The 23,538-nt window shown below is 35.4% G+C and overlaps 1 protein-coding gene across 3 annotated transcripts in view; it reads right to left on the bottom strand.

The window, feature by feature from the left end:
* Positions 1-1,064: 1,064 nt before the first annotated feature.
* LOC123529004 (leucine-rich repeat-containing protein 74B-like) overlaps positions 1,065-23,538 on the bottom strand; it is a 75,808-nt gene continuing 53,334 nt past the window's right edge. For all 3 annotated transcript variants that reach the window (XM_045309156.2, XM_053522430.1, XM_053522429.1), the window contains 4 exons: positions 23,388-23,492; positions 22,633-22,791; positions 20,680-20,741; positions 1,065-12,578 (listed from right to left, as the gene is read on the bottom strand). In XM_045309156.2, the coding sequence (XP_045165091.2) occupies positions 12,446-12,578; positions 20,680-20,741; positions 22,633-22,791; positions 23,388-23,492 (459 nt within the window). In that variant the 3' untranslated portion in view covers positions 1,065-12,445. The remainder of the gene's footprint in view (positions 12,579-20,679; positions 20,742-22,632; positions 22,792-23,387; positions 23,493-23,538) is intronic.

The following is a 23,538-nucleotide window of genomic DNA, read 5'->3' as shown; positions in this document are numbered from 1 at the left end:
TTATGAATATCAGGTGTAAAATGCAGCCCCTATTGCGTACATAAGGTGTTTCTGTAATTTGACCGGGTACCCTAGTTTTTGACCCTAGATGACCAATATTCAAACTCGACCTAGATTTCATCCAGACAAACATTCTGATAAAATTTCATGAAGATCCAGTATAAAATGCAGCCCCTATTGCATACATAAGGTTTTTCTTTGATTTGACCTAGTGACCTAGTTTTTGAACCCAGATTACCCATATTCAAATCTGACCTAGATTTCACCAAGGCAATCATTCTGACCGAAATTCATGAAGATCAATTGAAAAATACAGCCTCTATCGCATATAAAACGTTTTTCTTTGATTTGATCTAGTTTTTGATCCAAGATGACCCATTTTCGAATTTGGCCTAGATTTCAACAAGGTTATCATTCTGACAAAATTTCATGAAGATCAGTTGAAAAATACAGCCTCTATCGCATACACAATGTTTTCCTTTGATTTGATCTAATGGCCTAGTTTTTGACCCAAGATGACCCATTTTCAAACTTAGCCTAGATTTCATCAAGGTAATCATTCTGACCAAAATTCATGAAGATCAATTGAAAAATACAGCCTCTATTGCATACACAAGGTTTTTCTTTGATTTGACCTAGTGACCTAGTTTTTGACCCTAGATAACCCATTTTCGAACTTGGCCTAGATATTATCAAGGCAATCATTCTGACAAAATTTCATGAAGATCAGTTGAAAAATACAGCCTCTATTGCATACACAAGCTAAATGTTGCCAGACGAAGAACGACAGACGCCAGACATAGAGCGATCACAAAAACTAACCTCAGGTGAGCTAAAAAGCTGAGAACCTTTCTTGTTTCTATTAGGTGCATTTAAAATATCAACCATCCCAGATGATCACTATATTTTCAGCCAAATTCCACAAAAGACAATTTGCATACTGATATAGGGCAATACAAAAATAGAAAAAGTGGAAACTTCACAGGTCGCTCAACACGACAAAATCGAAAATGTTGCAGGCTCGGTTTGATTGTTTATTACCCAGTTTAAGAATAAAAGAAGAACACATTTTTTCCTTTATTATCATCCTAATACACAAGTCAAATAAATAACCATAAAAAATAATGTACTTCAATATCATTTAGTCATATAAATGTTGATTTTTTTTTATTTCCCCTGATAAGTAACTATTCTTGTTCTATGGCTTCCATTTTTTTTTTTTCATGAATGTATTACCATTATTTTTTGTGCTACCCAAATGCATTATGGGTAAAGATAAAAACTACTAGTACCATTGTTTTCAAGTACTTTGATAACTTGTTCAGGGACAGACACCCCAAAACACCCCCATTCTTATCACACACTCTACCATACCCAAAAGTAGTACAGTAAATAGATATTCTACAATCTATTTTAATTCTCTTAAAATAAAATCTAAGCTACTGTTCCTTTTTCAATTTTCCAAAACTTACTAAATCCTTATAGAATGGTATCTCAAGAAAAATAAAATACCAGTACTACAATGTTCATGTTTTCATCCATAGAAGCTTTGGTACATGTACAAATGCTAGCCATTTATTTACCTTACATAAATCTGTTAAACATTTCAGAACCAAAAGGCAGTTCATAATATTTGTGAAATATCTCAGATATTTAGAAAAAAAACAACATGTAGTAAACAACATAATATGAATTAAGGCACCGCCTAGCATGGTGATTTATCTTTTATATAACTACTTACAAAGAAATATTCAACACCCAAAAGAAATTAGCACTGAAGTTTACATTTAGTGTCATCATACCTCTTACAGCGAATATCATACTTTGCAAAATTTACGGGAAGCCGTGACAGTGACGTCATTCAGCGTTCTCGCACTGGCATTAGGAATTTTTTGTTTGTTTGTTTGCACTCCACGCAGAAACTTGACAGCCTTTACACTTCTTTACTGTTTTAAAAGTGTTTTTCATTTGCATGTACAGTTTTCATTTCGAAAAAGAAGTAAAAGAATCATGTTGACCCGGTTTACGAATTTCTGAGACTGATTCGGGGTGCTCGGATGTTCATGCAGACAACCAGTCTGCAGTGTGTATATAAACCGGAACCGGAAAACAACGAAAAAATTGCCTCAGTATATGCAGAGAACACAGACGAATAACTATGTACGGACGTTACCGTCTTGGGGATTTTCATCCCCGGCGCTTTGCGCCGTGGATAAATCCCCTATAAAATTTCAATGCTATGAAATCTTTACATTCATTTTTCAACTGCAACCCAATTTTGTGAAGTCACAAAAATACCAAATGATTATAATATTTCAAGTCTATTAAAAGCCAAACAATCAGGCGTACTTCGAGAAATTTTAAAAATGGGAAGCAGTCATACAATGAATAGAATGATCCTGTTGCATAGCTCAATTTTAAGTGAAATTGCAGGATGTTATTTATAGCATATTTTTTTTCTAAATGTTTCAAAACTACTTGTATGTAAGATATTGCTAAAATATTGAGTGGGCAGAATTTTCAGTTAGCACACTTACAAATGATTTTTTCTCTTTTTGAAATGCTTTTTATGTATTTATTTATTTTGTTGGGTTTAACATTGCACCAACACAATTATAGGTCATATGGCGACTTTCCTGCTTTGACGGTGGAGAAAGACCCCAGGTGCCCCTCTGTGCATTATTTCATCACGAGTGGGCACCTGGGTAGAACATCAAATGAATCCTATAGGTACTTACTGATATAAATCCATTTTGTTTAAAATCAGAGGAGGTAATCAGATATAAAATAACTCCGGAACATATGATTAGTTCTGATACATTCATCATGGAATCAAAGATTTATTGTTGTTGAAGATATTTTGCAAGTTTGTATCAAATCAAACTATAAATAAAGTCTCTATATGGCTACAAAAGCCTTTATAGCAAATTTTGGACCTTTAAGGGGCCATAACTCTGGAACCCATGGTGGGATCTCGCCAGTTTTTGAAAGGAACCGAGATATTATTCCAATACAAGTTGTGTGCAAGTTTGATTAAAGTTCATTGCAAAATGTTGTCTCTATATTGTCCACAAGCCAAAATAGCAAACTTTGGCCCTTTAAGGGGCCATAACTCTGGAACCCAAGACAGGATCTGGCCAGTTTTTGAAAAGAACTGAGATATTATGCCAATACAAGTTGTGTGCAAATTTGATTAAATTTGATAGCAAAATGTTGTATCCATCATGTCCACAAGCCAAAATATAGCAAATTATGGCCCTTTAAGGGAGGGGCCATAACTCTGGAACCCATGATGGGATCAGGCCAGTTTTCAAAAAGAACCGAGATATTATGCCAGTTCAAGTTGTGTGCAAGTTTTTTTAAAGTTGATTGCAAAATGTTGTCTTATCATGTATCAGTTTTCGAAAGGAACCGAGATATTATACCCATACAAGTTGTGTGCAAGTTTGATTAAAATCAAATACAAAATGTGGTCTCTATCGTGTTCACAAGGAAATTGTGAACGGACGGACAACAGGCAATCACAAAAGCTCACCCTGTCATGTAGACAGGTGAGCTAAAAAAGATGTCTGAACTATTACGGTTATTATCAAATGCTTCCTGGTTACCATTCTAATCTCTATGGTATTTTGTTTAACATTTCAAGATTTAAAAAGCCACATTTACAGGGTGACTTTTAGATATCATACACATGGTGAAAATCTATTAATTCATTTAGTAATAACTGAGACAGAGTGAAAGTGCATGAAAACTTCAACCAGAAATTCTAAGTAGGTAAAAGGGGGGGATAATTCATTAAATATTGGTACCAGAGTTATAGGCCTTGTGTCATATGATGTAGGAGATAAGGTAGAACAATTACTTTCAGTTTGGATCAAATCCATTTAGTAATAACTGAGAGTGAAAGTGCACCAAGACTTTAACCTGAAATTCTAAGTAAAAAGGGGCAATAATTCATGAAATACTGGTGCAAGAGTTATGGCCCTTGTGCCATATGATGTGGGTGATGATGTTGAACAACTACTTCCTGGTTACCATTTTAATCTCTATGGTATTTTGTTTAACATTTCAAGATTTAAAAAGCCACATTTACAGGGTGACTTTTAGATATCATACACATGGTGAAAATCTATTGATTCATTTAGTAATAACTGAGATAGAGTGAAAGTGCATGAAAACTTCAACCAGAAATTCTAAGCAGGTAAAAGGGGGGGGGGGATAATTCATTAAATATTGGTACCAGAGTTATAGACCTTGTGTCATATGATGTGGGAGATAAGGTAGAACAATTACTTTCAGTTTGGATCAAATCCATTTAGTAATAACTGAGATAGAGTGAAAGTGCACCAAGACTTTAACCTGAAATTCTAAGTAAAAAGGGGCGATAATTCATGAAATACTGGTGCAAGAGTTATGGCCCTTGTGCCATATGATGTGGGTGATGATGTTGAACAACTACTTTAAGTTTGAATCAAATCGATTTAGTAATAACTGAGATAGAGTGAAAGTGCACCAAAACTTTAACCTCAAATTCTAAGTAAAAAGGGGAGATAATTCTTGAAATATTGGTACCAGAGTTCGGACTCTTGTGCCATATGATGTGGTTGATGATGAGGAACAACTTTTTTAAGTTTGAAGTAAATCAATCAAGTAATAACAAAGATAGAGAGAAAGTGCATCAAAACTTTAACTAAAGTCTAGAAACAGAAGGACGCCGATGCCGGGTCTAGTAGGATAGCTCTCCATACTTCGTATAGCCAAGCTAAAAAATCAAATACACATTAAAAAGGATATATAAGAAATTCTGTTTTCTTTACACAAACGTTTTTTCTTCCTGTCATAAAACAGCAAAGGATCAGTCTCCTTTGGAATTTTATCCATTTTTCACAAAAGAAATTAAAACGAACAAATATCAAATACCCAGCTAAACTCTTTGACATAATTTCATTTTATCCTGACATAATAACCCAGTATTTTACCTATTAATGTTATTCATTGTCACAACATTTTGCAGTGTTCTACAAACAGTGTTCTAACACTTGAACCCTCACCAACAAATCAAGCAAAACTACCACTATTTATTAATTACATGACATTTTACTTTGTTATTTTGTAGAACCTTTGACTAGCCATTTTATTAATAAAATGTAGTTTTGGCTACCATAACTTAACTGACGTTGTTTTTATTTTCTGATGGTCGCATCCATTAAGTTATGGCGAAACCCCATTTTGTTAACTAACCAGTATCAAACCGTAACATCTCATACAGTCTCTTGTGAGAAACTGATGATGTCATGAAACAGTTCAGAGCACATGGTTATTTTTGAAAATCAAGATCAAAATTTCACCTATTTATGAATTTATTTTAATCATAAACATAACCATTTTCGATAAAATTCATAAACAAGAGGGCCATGATGGCCCTATATTGCCCACCAGAGTTTATCTGGCCTACTGACCTAGTTTTTGATCCCAAATGACCCAGTTTTGAATTCAACCTAAAGATCATCAAGACAAACATTCTGACCATTTCATATATAGATCGAGTCACAACTGTTACCTTTAGAGTGTTCACAAACTTTTCCTTTGATTTGACCATGTGACCTAGTTTTTGACTCCAAATGACCCAGACCAAAATTGGATCTAGAGATCATCAAGACAAACATTCTGACCAAATTTCATAAAGATTGAGTCACAACTGTGGCCTCCAGAGTGTTCACAAGTTTTTCCTTTGATCTGGCCTATTGACCTAGTTTTTGCCCCACATGACTCAGTTTCGAATTATCCTAGAAATCATCAAGACAAACATTCTGACCAAGTTTCATAAATATTGGGTCACAACTGTGGCCTTTAGAGTGTTCACAAGCTTTTCCTTTGATCTGGCCTACTGACCTAGTTTTTGACCCCACATGACCCAGATTTAAATCTGACCTAGACATCATCAAGACAAACATTTTGACAAAATTTCATGAAGATTGAGTCAAAATTGTGGCCTCTACAGTGTTCAAAGCTTTTCCTTTGATCTGGCCTACTGACCTAGTTTTTGACCCAACATGACCCTGATTCAAACATGGCCTTAAGATCATCAATACTAACATTCTGACCAAGTTTTTATTGACCAAAGATTGAGTCACAACTGTGGCCTCTAGACTGTTAACAAGCTTTTCCTTTGATCTGACTGGGTGACCTAGTTTTTGACCCCACATGACCGAGATTCAAACTTGACCTATAGATAATCAAGAAAAACATTCTGAATAATTCTAATGAGTTTCAATCTTGAAATGTGGTCTCTAAGTGTGTTGACAAGATTTTCCTTTGATCTGGCCTACTGACCTAGCTTTTGACCCAACATGACCCAGTTTCAAATTGACCTAGAGATCATCAAGACAAACAAAGACCAAGTTCCATAAAGACTGGGTCACAAATGTAGCCTCAAGAGTGTTCACAAGCTTTTCCTTTGATCTAGCCTACTGACCTAGTTTTTGACCCCATACGACCCAGTTTCGAACTTGACTATAAATCAAGACAAACATTCTGACCAAGTTTCATAAAAACTGAGTCACAAAATTTAATGTGGCCTTCAGAGTGTTCACAAGCTTTTCCTTTGATCTGGCCTACTGACCTAGTTTTTGATCCAACATGACCCAGTTTCGAACTTGACCTAGAGATCATCAAGACAAACATTCTGACCAAGTTTCATAAAGATTGGGTCACAAATGTGGCCTCTAGAGTGTTCACAAGCTTTTCCTTTGATTTGGCCTACTGACCTAGTTTTCGACCCAACATGACCCAGTTTCAAACTTGACCTAGAAATCATCAGGACTAACATTCTGACCAAGTTTCATAAAGATTGGGCCACAAATATGGCCTCTAGAGAGTTCACAAGGCAAATGTTGACGCACGACGGATGCCGGATGATGACCAGTCACAATAGCTCACCTTGAGCACTTTGTGCTCTGTTGAGCTAAAAAACATACCTTAGAAGGTTTAAGTTCTCAGAAAAGGTCAATAAAATAACGATTCTATACCGCCTATTGGTTTTCAAATGAAGAGTACCTTTATCAGGTGACAACTGCAATGGCGGACAAAATATTGCAGACAGGGGTTTCAATTTGAAACTTTGAAGTTGTGTGTATAACTTGTGTTCAAATTATGTTGCATGGATTATTTTATGCCAGATCAAAAGAAAAATAGATTAGAAACATTTTAAAGTAAAAGGCGAGTTCATTGCATTTCATTTGAGGAAATTACAGTGTGACAGACTTCTGGCACGATTCCTGGTTAGGTTTCAGTATGGGATTCGTTTCAGCTCAGAGATTCTTACAGCACACAGGCACCAGTATCGGACCTGGGACAAAAAATATGGCCAGACTGATGAAAACCCTTGTTTCTATCCTAAATAAGTCCAAAATGAAAAATATGTAGTGAAATATGAGCCCCTTTCAAAAGATACATATGTAGACTGTATCTTTGTCGGTGCGACGTTAAACCCAACAAAAAAACAAGAGGGCCATGAAGGCCCTGTATCGCTCACCTGACCTATTGACCTAAAGACCATAAAGATTAACATTCTGACCAAGTTTCATTAAGATATGGTGATAAATGTGGCCTCTAAGTGTTAACTAGCTTTTTCTTTGATTTGATCTGGTGACCTAGTTTTTGACCCCACATGACCCAGATTCGAACTTGACCTAAAGATCATCAAGATTAACATTCTGACTAAGTTTCATGAAGATACAGTCATAAATGTGGCCTCTAGAGTGTTAACAAGCTTTTCCTTTGATTTGACCTAGTGACCTAGTTTTTGACCCCACCTGTACCAGATTTTAATTTGACCTAAAGATCATCAAGATTAACATTCTGACTAAGTTTCATTAAGATATGGTCATAAATGTGGCCTCTAGAGTGTTAACTAGCTTTTCCTTTGATTTGACCTGGTGACCTAGTTTTTGACCTACATGACCCAGATTCAAACTGGACGTTAAAATCATCAAGATTAACATTCTGATGAAGATTCATGAAGATACAGTCATACATGTGGCCTCTACAGTGTTAACAAGCTTTTCCTTTGATTTGACCTGGTGACCTAGATTTTGACCCCAGATGACCCAAAATGGAACTCATCCAAGATTTTATTGAGGGAAACTTTCTGACCAAGTTTCATTAAGGTTAGGCCAAAATTGTGACCTCTAGAGTGTTAACAGTCAAACTGTTGACGACTGATGGATGACGGACAGACGGACGACGATGGACACAGGGCGATCACAAAAGCTAACCTTGAGCACTTTGTGCCCAGGTGAGCTAAAAAAGTATACTGTAGACTTGAAAATAACTGTGAAGCATCTATCACCATGACTAGGCTCGAAAAAAATCAAAAGTAATCTTTCATTCCTTTTAAATTAAAACAAGAGCTGTCTTCATAGTATGACACATGCCCCCGATGGCACTTTGAATGAATAGTTATGGCAGATGTTAGAGTTTAGGACCTTTGACCTACAGAGCTGGGTCTTGCGCGCGACACGTCGTCCTACTGTGTCACACATTCATGCATAGTTATTTTAAAATCCATGCATGAATGACAAAGATATGGACCGGACATGCCTATCAATGCACTATCATGAAAAATGACCTTTAACGTCTAAGTGTGACCTTGACCTTTGAGCTACGGACCTGGGTCTTGCGTGTGACATGTCGGCTTACTGTGGTACACATTCATGCCAAGTTATTTGAAAATCCATCCATCGATGACAAAGATATGGACCGGACACACCCATCAATGCACTATCCTTTAATGTCTAAGTGTGACCTTGACCTTTGAGCTAAGGACCTGGGTCTTGCGTGTGACACGTCATCTTACTGTGGTACACATTCACACCAAGTTATTTGAAAATCCATCCATCGATGACAAAGATATGGACCGGACACGCCCATCAATGCACTATCCTTTAACCTCTAAGTGTGACCTTGACCTTTGAGCTACGGACCTGGGTCTTGCGCGTGACACATCGTCTTACTGTGGTACACATTTATGCCAAGTTATTTGACAATCCATCCATCGATGACAAAGATATGGACCGGACACGCCCATCAATGCACTATCCTTTAATGTCTAAGTGTGACCTTGACCTTTGAGCTAAGGACCTGGGTCTTGCGTGTGACACGTCATCTTACTGTGGTACACATTCACACCAAGTTATTTGAAAATCCATCCATCGATGACAAAGATATGGACCGGACACGCCCATCAATGCACTATCCTTTAATGTCTAAGTGTGACCTTGACCTTTGAGCTACAGACCTGGGTCTTGCGCGCGACATGTCGTCTTACTGTGGTACACATTCATTCCAAGTTATTTGGAAATCCATCCATCGATGACAAAGATATGGACCGGACATGAAAATTGCGGACAGACCGACAGACTGACAGACGGTTCAAAAACTATATGCCTCCCTTCGGGGGCATAAACAGTTTTTCAGGAAAACTACTTTTAATCCTATATCAACAAGAGACAAGTTTCCTACATAAAATGACAAAAACAAATGTATAAAAGCATTAATAAAGAGTCTGATAAGTAAGCGTGAAGAAAATACTAAAGTTGAATTTCTATCTAAACAAACTATTAAGTAAATTATTAAAAATATCAAACTGGTAGTAACAAAATCCTGAAGTATATACAGTACTGGCAGTTAAGAAATGCAAGAAGTTACTGAAAGTTCATAAACTATCTCAAAATGCTACCTGAAAATTGAAATTTAAGACACAAATAAGATGGAAGCACTAAAGTTTGACAGAAAAAACATTTCAGGGTCAGGCCTACAGATTTATCTCTATATTTACAAAATTTTGAAATTAGTAATACATTCATTTGTTTATACATGTAATTGTAAGTTGAAAATTAGTGATCAACTCAGTTCCAGGCAGAATCTTGGCAGAATAAATACATACCCTGTTCATAAAATGTGTGAGGAAAACCCTCTAAAAGCATTATTCACATGATAAGAATTTGATATAACAGGAATAAAGCACTTTTTTACAATGTAAGTCATACTCATAAACTACAGATATAAAAATAACACAGATTACGATTCTAAATACTCTACAAACAAGTCATTTTTTAAAGAAAATTCCAATATTTAAACCTTAATCTGCAGGAAGGTCCTTTTAAATTTCAAGTTTGTTTACATATTGGAAGACACACATGCACAACTATTACACATTGGTGTCCTATTCTAGGACTGGGACGATTACTTGGTTAATCGGATCAGATTCCATTACTAGGTGAAACCGGTTTCAATTTTGCTAAACCGCTAATCGCTCTCAAACAATAAACATCAGAAATACTTAATCTTTATACATTTCTTTGACCAGCACATAGACCCAAAGTGTATTTCCGCTAAAACACATCAACCTGATAATCAATAGCCTCAGATTTGCTTGTCATGATATATAAGATACACCAAAATATTACAATCATATTAATTTTCACACTGTTTCCAAACGATAGTCTGTAGGTTCCTAATGAAGTCAGCTGCTGAAAGTAATTTTATAGCTATGGTTTTCAGAAGAGAAAACAGCATTTCAAATATGCCGGCCGATTAACAGGTTTCACAGATTCGACTTCATACAAACGATTAACCGGTTTCAAAAGTTTGAAATCGTCCCAGTCCTATTCTATTCACAGGGTTACCAGTACCAGTATTTAAGAAATTTTCTGATATGAAAAATCGCCGCATATTTTTAGTAAAACATGGACATCATGTAAACATATTATCTGGCGCCAATGATAAAGAAAACCACTACATTTTGATATACATATACTATTTCATATAAAAGAAGTTTCAGAATCAGAACGATATGACAGAATAGTGTTACACTTTATTCACACACTCTAAACTGATAGGCAAGTAGAATAACTCACTAGACTTCTACACACTTTTAAGTTTATATTCCATAGTATGTGTTACTTTCCATTATTTAACATTGTTAAAACATGTTTACATGTTGACTTCCCCGCTTCCTACTACATTTGGTGAAATACATGCGCCAGGAAGTAGTGTTTACCGTTTTCATCTTCTTTTTTTTTTTTTAATTACATAAAAGACATATTAGAATCAAAATTATATATAGCAGAACTGTGTTTTAACATATCTCAACAATATGAATTCGATATACCCCGCATGTACAGTTCCCTTAGGCTATGCCCAGGTAAAATTACCCTTCAAGCGTATACCTTCATCATATTGTTTTGGTATCACAAAATATGGTTCTCCTATATATTATTTCTTAAATATATGGCAGATACATGTTTTTATTTGTTTAAAACACAATCACGTTGACATCACATTTTCTTACTAATGCACCAATAACCAGTGCCCCAACTTTTTCATCTGATTGTTTACAAATAAGACAGTAGAATCATAATAATATGAGCTGCGCCATGAGAAAACCAACATAGTGGCTTTGCGACCAGCATGGATCCAGACCAGCCTGCGCATCCGCGCAGTCTGGTCAGGATCCATGCTGTTCGGTAATGGTTTCTCTAATTGCAATAGACTTTGAAAGTGAACAGCATGGATCCTGACCAGACTGCGCGGATGAGCAGGCTGGTCTGGATCCATGCTGGTTGCAAATGCACTATGTTGGTTTTCTCATGGCGCAGCTCATTTCTTAATTAAAGCACAGTGCATGGTTATACGTCATTTCATAACAATTTAGGACTGTGTAGATGACTAATAGATTATTTTGCATAAATAATAACCAATTTAGAGTGTGCCAAGTGAGTGTAAAACCATTCTGTTGCATAATTTTGAATCTAAAATTTCTTTTATATAAATAAATATTATACTACATTAAATAGGGTAGCAGTCTTCCCAGGCGCAAGTATGGTGCCAAAATATATGCTATTCGACATCAATACTGCAAAGTTTTATTGAAAATAAATATATATTTTTCATATAAGAAATACATGTGATACTAAAATATAATCTGATGTCAAACAAACCGCTTTTCTGCTAATCTAATCTTACCAGCAAGTAATAAGTTTCATTTGATAATAAAACATTATGGAAATCTAGAAATTGTGTAATAACTAACAAACATAACCTGATCCATGCCATGAGAAAACCCACATTATGGCTTTGCGACCAGCATGGATCCAGACCAGCCTGGTCAGGATCCATGCTGTTCGCTTTTAAAGCCTACTGCAATTAGAGAAGCCGTTAGCGAACAGCATGGACCCTGACCAGACTGCGCGGATGTGCAGGCTGGTCTGGATCCATGCTGGTCGCAAAGCCACTATGTTGGTTTTCCCATGGCGTGGCTCAGTCCTTATTTTCACATGATGCTGCCTATTCTGTTTCCTTATTTTACTACATAGTCAGTAATATGAACACACACTGCTCATTACATGAAGAGTTAAAAATGTCTAACACGTATTTCACATATCTAAGTGACTGTAAGTTGTCTATGTAGCATCTCTGGTACAGTGTTTATGTTGAGTTGGCTTGTCTTTATGGCAAATAATCGTGAGGGTCGTTCATGGAAATACTCATTCAACGCTTCCCCAGATAATATATCCCTGAAATCATAGTGATTTAACATTGGAGACATTACCTTGATCTGTTTAGAAACTAGAAGAACAAGAGGACCATGATGGTCCTGAATCGCTCACCTGTCCCCACATGAACTGAGTATGACGTCGTTTTTTCCATTATTTGACATAGTGACCTAGTTTTTGAGCTCATGTGACCTAATTCTGAACTTGACCTACATATCATCAAGATAAAAATTCTGACCAATTTTCATGAAGATCTCATGAAAAATATGGCCTTCAGAGAGGTCACAAGGTTTTTCTATTTTTAGACCTACTGACCAAGTTTTTGACCGCACATGACCCAGTTTCAAACTTGACCTTGATATCATCAAGATGAACATTCAGACCAACTTTCATACTAATCCCATGAAAAATATGGCCTCTAGAGTGGTCACAAGGTTTTTCTATTATTTGACCTACTGACCTAGTTTTTGATCGCATGTAACCCAGTTTCAAATGTGACCTAGATATCATCAAGATGAACATTCTGACTAATTTTCATGCAGATCCCATGAAAAATATGGCCTCTACAGAGGTCACAAGATTTTTCTATTATTTGACTTACTGACCTAGTTTTTGACCGCACATGACCCAGTTTCGAATCTGACCTAGAAATCATCAAGACGAACATTCTGACCAATTTTCATGCAGATCCCATGAAAAATATGACCTCTAGAGAGATCATACAGTTTATGTATTATTTGACCTACTGACCTAGTTTTAGACCGCACGTGACCCAGTTTCAAATCTGACTTAGATATCATCAAGGTAAACATTCTGACCAATTTTCATGAAGATCCATTGAAAAATATGGCCTCTATGGAGGTCACAAGGATTTTCTATTTTTAGACCTACTGACCTAGTTTTGAACCGCAGTTGACCCAGTTTCAAACTTGACCTAGATATCATCAAGATGAACATTCTGACCAATTTTCATGCAGATCCCATGAAAAATATGGCCTCTACAGAGATCACAAGGTTTTTCTATTATTTGACCTACTGACCTAGTTTAAGACAGGACGTGACCCAGTTTCAAACTTTACCTAGATATCATCAAGATGAACATTCTGACCAATTTTCATGCAGTTCCCATGAAAAATATTACCTCTAGAGAGGTTACAAGGATTTTCTATTATTTGACCTACTGACCTAGTTTTTGACCGCAGTTGATCCAGTTTCGACCTTGACCTAGATATCATCCAGATGAACATTCTGACCAATTTTCATGAAGATCCCATGAAAAATAGGGCTTCTACAGAAGTCACAAGGTTTTTCTATTATTTAACTTACTGACCTAGTTTTTGACCGCACATGACCCAGTTTCAAATTTGACCTAGAAATCATCAAGACGAACATTCAGACCAACTTTCATACAGATCCCATTAAAAATATGGCCTCTAGAGAGGTCACAAGGTTTTTCTATTTTTAGAACTACTGACCTAGTTTTTAAATGCATGTGATCCATTTTCCAACTTGATCTAGATATCATCAAGGTGAACATTCTGACCAACTTTCATGAAGATCCATTGAAAAATATGGCCTCTAGAGAGGTCACAAGGTTTTTCTATTTTTAGACCTACTGACCTAGTTTTGAACCGCACATGACCCAGTTTCAAACTTGACCTAGATATCATCAAGGTGAACATTCTGACCAATTTTCATAAAGATCCCATGAAAAATGTGACCTCTAGAGTGGTCACAAGCAAAAGTTTACGGACGCACGCACAGACGGACGACGGACGCCGCGCGATCACAAAAGCTCACCTTGTCACTTTGTGACAGGTGAGCTAAAAATAAGAGCTGTCCATAAGACAGCCAATGCTCGACTATTCGAATTATTTCCCAGAAGAAGGAAAATATTACCCTAAATGTTAAAGTATCTATAGAGTTTCAATCCAGTATTTGCATTAGTTTTGGAGATAGTACAGCGATTTTTTTCCTTCTTTATAAAGTACCTGAAAAAGGACGTTTTCCCAATTCAAAAATTGAAAATTTTCCCCAATTTCCATAAAAAAACCAAAAAGGACAAAGAAAAACGGTCAAACTGTTTAGTCACAAACAAGTGGTTTGGTATTTTATTGATTTGTATGCAAAACAGATCTTGATTTTGCAAAAAATAGTGATTCCTTGCAATTTGATGACCAGTACAGACCTTCCTGGGGCATTTATTACTATTGATTACGAAAACAGAACAACACCAAAAATTCCCAAATTGAGAGAAAATGCCACGATTTTTCCCAGTTCTGTCGGTACCAGACCTTTTCCCAAAGTGACAAAAAAATCGCTGTAGTAACTTGCATGTAAAACTTTATAATAATAATAATAATAATAATAATGACTTTATTTATTGAGGCAACACTATTAGGCATGCCCAATCTTCCAAGTGGGCCTCAAAAGTATGTACAATATTTACAAATAGATTTCAAATACAAATTTGACAATAGCATGATTACAACATTCTAAGCATATGTTATGTTGTTCATTTTCCAGTTTGTTAAATAGGATCTTTTGAACTGCTCAAGACTGTTAGAATTTTTTACTTCAAGAGGTAATGTGTTCCAGATTTTTGGTCCCGAGTATTCAAGGGATTTTCTGTACAGTTCTAAGTTTGGTTTAGGTACTTCAAGACATTTATTTGATTCTGATCTTAAATTAATGTAAGGATTATGTACAAATTTAAATTTACTTTGAAGATAGGATGGACTAAGATTGTTAATTGATTTAAAGACTAAAATTGCTTTCTTATAATGCAGTCGTTCATTGAATTTCATCCAGTTCAGCTCTTTAAACAAATCTTCAGATGGAAAATCAAAACATTTATCAAGGATGATTCGAGCTGCTCTTTTTTGAAATTTTGTAATTTTTTCCATTGAATCACTGTTGCAATTACCCCAAATTGTGCAGCAATAATCCAAGTGGGGTAAAATATAAGCATTAAAGAAAAGTTTTCTCTGGGGAATATCTAGGTAGCATTTTATTCGTTGTAAAAGATAAAGTAAGGAATTGCATTTCTTTAGTGTGTTATCAATATGATCTTTCCAGCTTAAGTTATTACTGACATGTACACCTAACAGTTTTTCTGATTCTGTATATTCGACAGTTTCATTGTTGAATGTAAGGGGCGATGGGTTCAAAGTATCTTTATTAGTTCCTCTTGATGAGATAAACATTGCTTTGGTTTTTGTACATTAGCTGTCATATAATTATGCTTGCACCAGTCCTCAATTTTAGAGAGTACAGACTGTAATTCAGAACTGATTTCTTGTTTGGTGTTTCCAACAACAGTTAAGGTTGTATCATCTGCAAAAATATCAGTGAAACAGTCTTTCAGATGTTGGGGCAGATCATTAATATATAAAATAAAAGCAGAGGGCCAAGCACAGAGCCTTGAGGGACACCAGACATTATTGGCTTTGATTCAGATATTTTTCCAGAAATACATACTTTTTGAAATCTATTACTTAAATATGATTTAAACCAATCTAGTGATTCTTGACTAAAGTTATATATTTTTAGTTTTTGCAGCAGTACCGAATGGTTGACTAGGTCGAATGCTTTAGACAAGTCTAAGAATATTGTACCAACTAGCTGTCCATTGTTAATTGCATTTATCCATTTATCAGCTATAGATGTAAGGGCTGTTTCACAGGAATGGTGACTTCTAAATCCTGATTGATATTCATATAAAAACTTATTGCTTTCAAGGTAGGCTTTCAAACTGTCACTGACATGACGTTCAATGACCTTTGATAATACAGGCAAAACTGATATTGGGCGATAGTTTTCTTTTTCTGATTTAGACCCTTTTTTGAATATTGGAGTTATTTTAGCTAGTTTAAATTGATCTGGGAAAATACCAGTATTAATGCTAAGATTTATTATAGTCTTCAATGGTGCTGCAATTATTTTGTACGATGACTTTAGAAATCGAGCACTTACTCCATCTAGCCCTGTTGCTTTTCTAAGGTTAAGAGTTTTTAGATGATTTGCTACAAATTCTTCTGTTATCAGTGGGATTTTAAATTCATGAACATTGTTTGATTTTACATGGTTTTCTAAGAATTCCAAGTTATACTTGTCATTTTGACATTCAGAGTGTTGAGTTTCAGAGTGTTGAGTTTTCTTATATATTTCAACAAAAAAGTTATTAAAAACATCAGCTGCCTCTTTAGGATCCGTAATAGGATTGCCATTATCATCATTTATGTAGTTTGTTTGATGTTTCATTGATTTACCAGATAACTCTTTCAAATGATTCCACAACTTTTTTGGATTTCTTTCATTGTTGTTTATAACATGTCTATAGTATGACTTCTTTGCATATTTTATAATTTGTTTAACCTTATTTCTCCAAGATTTGTATTGAGTTGAATCACCGGATTTCTTAAAGGAGTCTCTTGTTTTCATGGCACTTTGAATTTCTTGATTAAACCAGCCAGGCTGATTGTTATATTTTACCCTTTTTGTTTTGAGTGGCGCATGGGCATTTAAAACAGCAGAAAATGTGGTTATAAAACAGTGTAAAGCATCATTTGGGTCATCAAAAATGTCTAAAATTGACCAAGGTTGGGTTTTTAGGTCATCAAGAAAATTTTCTTCAACAAATTCACGCACATCTCTGTATGTAATTATGTTATGAACTGGACCACTTGTTTCAGATGAAATTTTACGTGTTACACAAACTGGAAAATGATCGCTGATTGACATATTTGGAACAGTTACTTTCTTAATATTGGATGGTACATTTGTATATAAATGGTCAATCAGGGTTGCAGTAGTAGGTGTGATCCTTGTAGGTTCACTGACTAGCTGATCAAAATTAAATGAAGATGTCAGAGAAAGCCAGTTATTCACAGTAGAATTATTACTTAACAAATTTATGTTTAGGTCACCTAACAGAATAATTTCTCTGCCTTCACAAACAATTTTCTCTAGAGTCAATTCAAATTGATCTATCCATTGTTTTGATGATGAAGGTGGTCTGTATATATATCCAAAAATGAAAGGCTTTTGTTGGGAATGCCTTACTTCAAGCCATATTATTTCAAGATCCTCTACTTCAAAATCAAATCTACGTACACAAGGAAATTTATCTTTAATATAAACAATTACACCACCTCCATTTGTCTTTCTATCTTTTCGAAACATATGATAGTTGTTTAATTGGAATTCACTGTCACTGAAGGAGTCATTTAGGAAAGTTTCACAAAATCCAATGATATCAATTTGATCTTTTTCATGTATAAGCAGTTTTATTTCATCAAATTTTGGACTAAGATAGTGCACATTTAGGTGCATAAATTTTAATCCCTTTTTGTCAAACCACTCGGAATCAGAAATTCTTGAATCAGAAGCGTCAGACATGGACACCGGAAATGAGTTTTCGGCACAGCTTAGAATCGTGGAACTGGATGTACTTTGAACCTCTGCCGCCACTGGGGTTGTGCCAATGGAGGTATCATCATGAAGGGAGGGTGTACGTGTGGAGGGTAACCTCTGTGCTTGTGACTTTGGTATACCCGATGGGGTCTTCGGCGATCTTGGGCAAAATGAAAATTTTCACTTGTTTCCTGTTGGGTTGCTGTTTGTCTAAACATTTTGTAGAGAGCCGTCTTAATGTTCTTACCAAAGACGGCCCCACCTTTATTGTTTAGATGTACTTCATTGTAGTACAGAGTCTGATTCACATTCCCATTTGGCATAAAGCTTTCATCATTTGACAAGAATTCAAACCCTCTGTCATTACAAAAACTTTTAATCAGCTTGTTTGTTTCCATGATGACACTAAGAGAGAGTTTGTCCATTTTCTTTGGGAGAATAGATGATATAACAATTTTTGATGCAGGGTTAGACTGTAGCAGGCACATGGTTAAATCCTGGTATTGAGCAGCTATTGTTTCCGGTTGATCTGCTTCTGAGACATTATTGATACCTGCATGTATCAGGAAAGCATCATAGTCCTTAATGTTTGAATCTTTGTTGCACAGCTCAGTAAAGTTTTTCTCAATGTCTTTCACTTTGGCTCCGGGATGCGTTTTGATGTTCACTTCTAATTTTTCACCAGCTAAGAGTTTTCGGTTCAAAACTTTTGTAACTGAATCCCCAAGTATGAACACTTTGGTTTGTTTTTACCTTCATTCGATGTAGATACAGTTATTGGACTTGGATTTTCTGTGCTATGGACTGAGCTTGTATTCCCCTCTGTTGGGATCTGTACACATGTACCTGTGTGATTCTGGGTAACACTACTCATGGTTTGTAGCTGTTGCAGTTGAATTTTTACAGCTCTTAGTTCATTTGTCAGTTCTTCTTTCCAGTCAGTCATTATTTCTTTCATTTCTTCTTTAAGATGTTTGTTGCTTACATTTTCTATTTTCTTTAATTCCGTCTCAAGTTTTGACTTCTCACTGTTTGTTACTTTTTGACGGTTTTTAAGTTTTGTGTTTTCTTCTTCTAGAACAAGTATTTTACCATTGCATTTGGCCAATTCACTTTTTAAATTTTGTATTGCTTCATCTGCTGACGTTTTTGCTTGTTTTGCTTTACTTTCAGACTCTTGTAGCTGTTGAGCTTGCTTCACATTTTTCTGTATTAGTGATTTATTTATTTGCTTAACCAGGATTTTCTAAGTCCAAAAGGGGGCATAATTTACTCAAAGTACATTACATGTCAGATTTATGGGACTTGACCCAATGAGGCTGGTAATTGACCTAGAAAAAGAAAAAATAAGTTTCAAAGCTATATGCCTTTAAATGATAGCCATATGTACTTGCATGCAGAACTTTAACCAAGGAGTAACGCCGACGCCAGGGAGAGTAGAATAGCTAGACTATTCTTTGAATAGGCGAGCTAAAAATCATACAAATGTTTCTGTTTTAGGCACTATTTTATTTAAGTAGCATATGAATTTACACATTTATTCAGAAATTTCAGCATGTGAATCATCTTACAGCTGGGGTTTAAGATGCGTTTTTCTGGCACCAGCAAAACCATAGGTAAAATCCTGTCTTGCATGCAAGAAATGAGGATTTGACTCCCAAATTACAACACTTTACAATAAATACAGAGCTCCAAAATTAAATCCTTACAAGGTTTGAAGACAATGTAATTCTTCAGCAAAATTCATTGCATGTTCGATAATGTGAAGGAGATATAACAAGAGGATTGCCTAAAGATGCCAACATTTGACTAAACAGGACCTTGGGTGATTTGCAATACACAGTTGAAGTCTTCTGACTCATCTACTGATAAAAATTAGAGTCTAAAGTTCCAAAGCTAACACTGTTACAGTAGTCAAGAAAAAAAGACTTACACAAACAAAAAACAAAACATTTATTTTCTAAGTACTTAACAGACAATCATTTTAACAAAATACAAGGAAGAGTTATGGCCTATTTTATAAACTAGAAATACATTATGCATGCCCATGGGCTGAATGTCGAGCCCGCCAGCACCTTTGGCCTCTAAGTGTGACCTTAGACCTAGGGACCTGGTTCTTGCGCATGACACAGCTTCTCATAATGATGATCATAATGCCAAGTTACATCAAAATCCCACCAAGCATGAAGAAGAAATGCTCTGGACAAACTTCAATATGACCTCCAACTCTGACTTTGACCTTTGAGATGGGAATGTTGGGTTTGAGCATGACACTCCTTATCATTGAGGTAAAAATTTATGCCACATAGAAACAAGATTGGTCAATGCATGTCAAAAATATGGTTCGGACAAAATCGGACTGACACACAGGCATACACAGACCCGCCAAAAGTGACAGCTATATCAAGCTCAACGCAAGCGGGCTCAGCAACAAGTAAAGGAGGTCAAAAAGCTTTAGCTAATATTGGTTACCTGAACCTTATAAAAATCTTAACTGAAGATGAGACCAGTGTTGACAACCAAATGATGACAATCCCTCAATGATGCTTTTTAAAAAATAAGACTTGCTAAAAATGTTATTTCACTGATGGCTTTGGAAAAGACACATTTTGTTTACAAAATATTCCATATCAGGTGACAATGTATATCAAAAAACATTTAATAAATCAAATAATCTGGCAGCATGTGAAGTAAAAGTAGGCCTTACTTGTAATTCATGGTACTGGAATTTTTGTAGTTCAGTTCTTCAATGACTAAACACAGTTGTTTCTGAAATATATTGTTACTAAAGCTTAGACAAAATAAATGAGATAAAATGTAACAAAAGAGTAGGTCTTGTACATGTATATACTACCAACATTTGATATTCTTTTACACATTAATGACTTCACTTATCTTTAAGTACTGAAAATCTCTGCTTTGGCAGTGACAAGGGAGTGAACTCCTGTATAAAGTTAAGGGAGAGTAATCATGTAAGGCATGATAAGCAAGTCTGTGTGAAAGACTGACATGTTGTTACTGAGTACTAGATGTGTGTCCTTCTGACACTGAAGCAGCCTCCTACAGACACTGTATAGTCACTGTGTCAGTGGGGGTACAAAAAAACATCATCAAGAAACACAAGATAACGAGAACCTAAAAAAGAGACTATCTTCTGTATGGAGTAAGGGGAGGAGTTTAGGGAGGATAAATCCTAAATATAAGTGCAGGTGCACAACTTCACATGCTGAATAACAATACTGTGTTTCATAACTCTAGGATGAACATTGTTTTCAGATATATGTGACACAAGCTATTAAGCACTTAATACATTTTTACGTCAAGGGCCTGGCTTAACAAGTCCAACAATCAAAGGCCTGAATGGCCAGAGTCGGCTAATGATTGATGTACTGACAGTATAGTCTACCAGTTTCAAGTTGTTTTTAGTTTTTTTCTTAAAATTTCATAACACAGCTCGATATTTACCGGTACCCAAAATATTATATCCGGATACGATTACACTTTTCTCCAGTTTGAACAATATATTTTACAAATTGTGATGATACTAAGACATTTAGCAGCAATTGGCAGTATCTGACATTGAAGTTTACGGTTAAATTACCTCTTATTTAACTCTTTTCATTAAAAAGTTGTTTCGTTTCGTGAAAGCAGCCAAACATAGACGATCTACTTTCGATTTCAAAAACTACAAGAAAATACAATTTAATGTTTCACCGATTTGTTTATTTCTCGAAAAATAAGAATTAAAATCATTTTTAATATCAGTAGTAACTAAACAAACCAGTAAGAGCTTCTTCTTCCGATAATTTATCCGTTTACTGACTGCAAAATTCAACCCACGCAAAGAAATCATACGATGCGTGTTTACGTTCAATGTGGGAGAATTAAGGCTGATCGGCTATGTTACCTAACGCATCCAGACGATTCAGATTTTGTTTTTAAAAAAGCATTGTGTGCGTTTCTGTAATTTTATATACGTTTTTATACGCTTAGAAATTATTAGACATGCGTATTTGCATTATTTCTATACGTAATTTACGCTAATACGCATCTTATCTGGAGCCCTGTGGAACTATTTTTTGTCTTTCGCTGGATGTTACCTAAGCTTTGTAAGCCTGCGCAATTCTTAAAATGCACATTTATGCTTAATGAGTTACATTCGAGTATTGCACAATTACAAGTCATAAATATGACAGATTACATCGTATATTGGTCATAGCAAAGGGAATTGACACAACTTAACTTCATTCATGCAGTGAACTGTTTGAAGTTTGAGAAATCTAATGGAACTACATCCCTTCACTGTGTTATTTGGTCCATTTAGAGAATCGTTGGATAGCAAGGACTCGTCAAAAGGCTTTCAGCCTTTAGCCGACTCAAAAAACCTCACATGCATAACTTCCATGATGAATAACAATCCTATGATGTCTGATGACTCTAGGACAAATAATTTTTAGATATGTACAACACAACTTTGGACCGACAGCCGGAAAGACAGACATATGGACAAGGGCAAATTAATACATTGCACAATAAATCAAAATATTTCTAGTACAGTAAGAAAATTAATGCAAACAAAAGGAACATTTTTTTTACATCATAATTATCAAAATTATCCAGAGCCAGGATTACAGCAGAATATATAATAAAACAGACTTACATTTGTCAGTCTAAGGCCTGCTTCTTTCAGTGCCAATTTCATTTCATCTGTACCAAGTATGCCTGTTCTATCTCGGTCAAATTGCTGGAATGATGTTCTCAGTTGGGCCTGGTGTGACTGTACAAATTTGTTAAACAAGCGAATCATACTTGTTGTAGTCTGAAACAAAGAATCAAGTGTGGAAAAAGTGATTACTTGTGCATTTTTTCATCAATAATTCTGAAAAAAAAAAAATATATATATAAAAGAACAATCTTATTATCTAGGAACACTTTCAGTGTATTGTTTTGGTAAGAACTTGTGTTAGTACTGAATATCTACATCAGTTTGCTGACGCTTTATCACAAACAAAAAATTGAAAGCAAAATTGATATTTGTTCATAATATGACATTAGATGCAGCTTTTCCTACAGGAAAATACATGTGGTAAACATTTCTTAACCTCAAATGTGACTAGTCAATTTATATATCAAACTGATGCACTGATTAAATCAAATTATTTTGGTGATTTTCACTATGATCCCTAAAACCTTTGTGTCTCTAACAGACCATAGGTTTAATTTTGAATTCATACCCATACATACATTTCCTATAATCCAGACACCAAGAGTGGGGAAAACCTTCCTGAGCAACCAACCCATATTCAGACAAAAGAAGCAAATGGATTAGTCTCCCTTTAACTGTTTTAAAGAAATCTAAACAATTTTACAATTTGTTACACTTACTATTTTTAGAAACATGTGTACAATACATACTGAGATTCTCTGATATCCACCAACACCTCCATGTAGAATTGTCAGGTCATTTTGTGTCTGCAACTCTTGTATCTTACGATAATTCTCCCTCGATATGCCTATCTCCTGCAATGTATCAAATCAGTTGCTTTTCATAATTACAATTTTGAAA

The sequence above is a fragment of the Mercenaria mercenaria genome, chromosome 13 (assembly GCF_021730395.1).
Source record: "Mercenaria mercenaria strain notata chromosome 13, MADL_Memer_1, whole genome shotgun sequence".
Taxonomy (NCBI): domain Eukaryota; kingdom Metazoa; phylum Mollusca; class Bivalvia; order Venerida; family Veneridae; genus Mercenaria; species Mercenaria mercenaria.
Note: the sequence above shows the minus strand (reverse complement) of the source record. Positions and strands in the feature narration are given on the sequence as shown.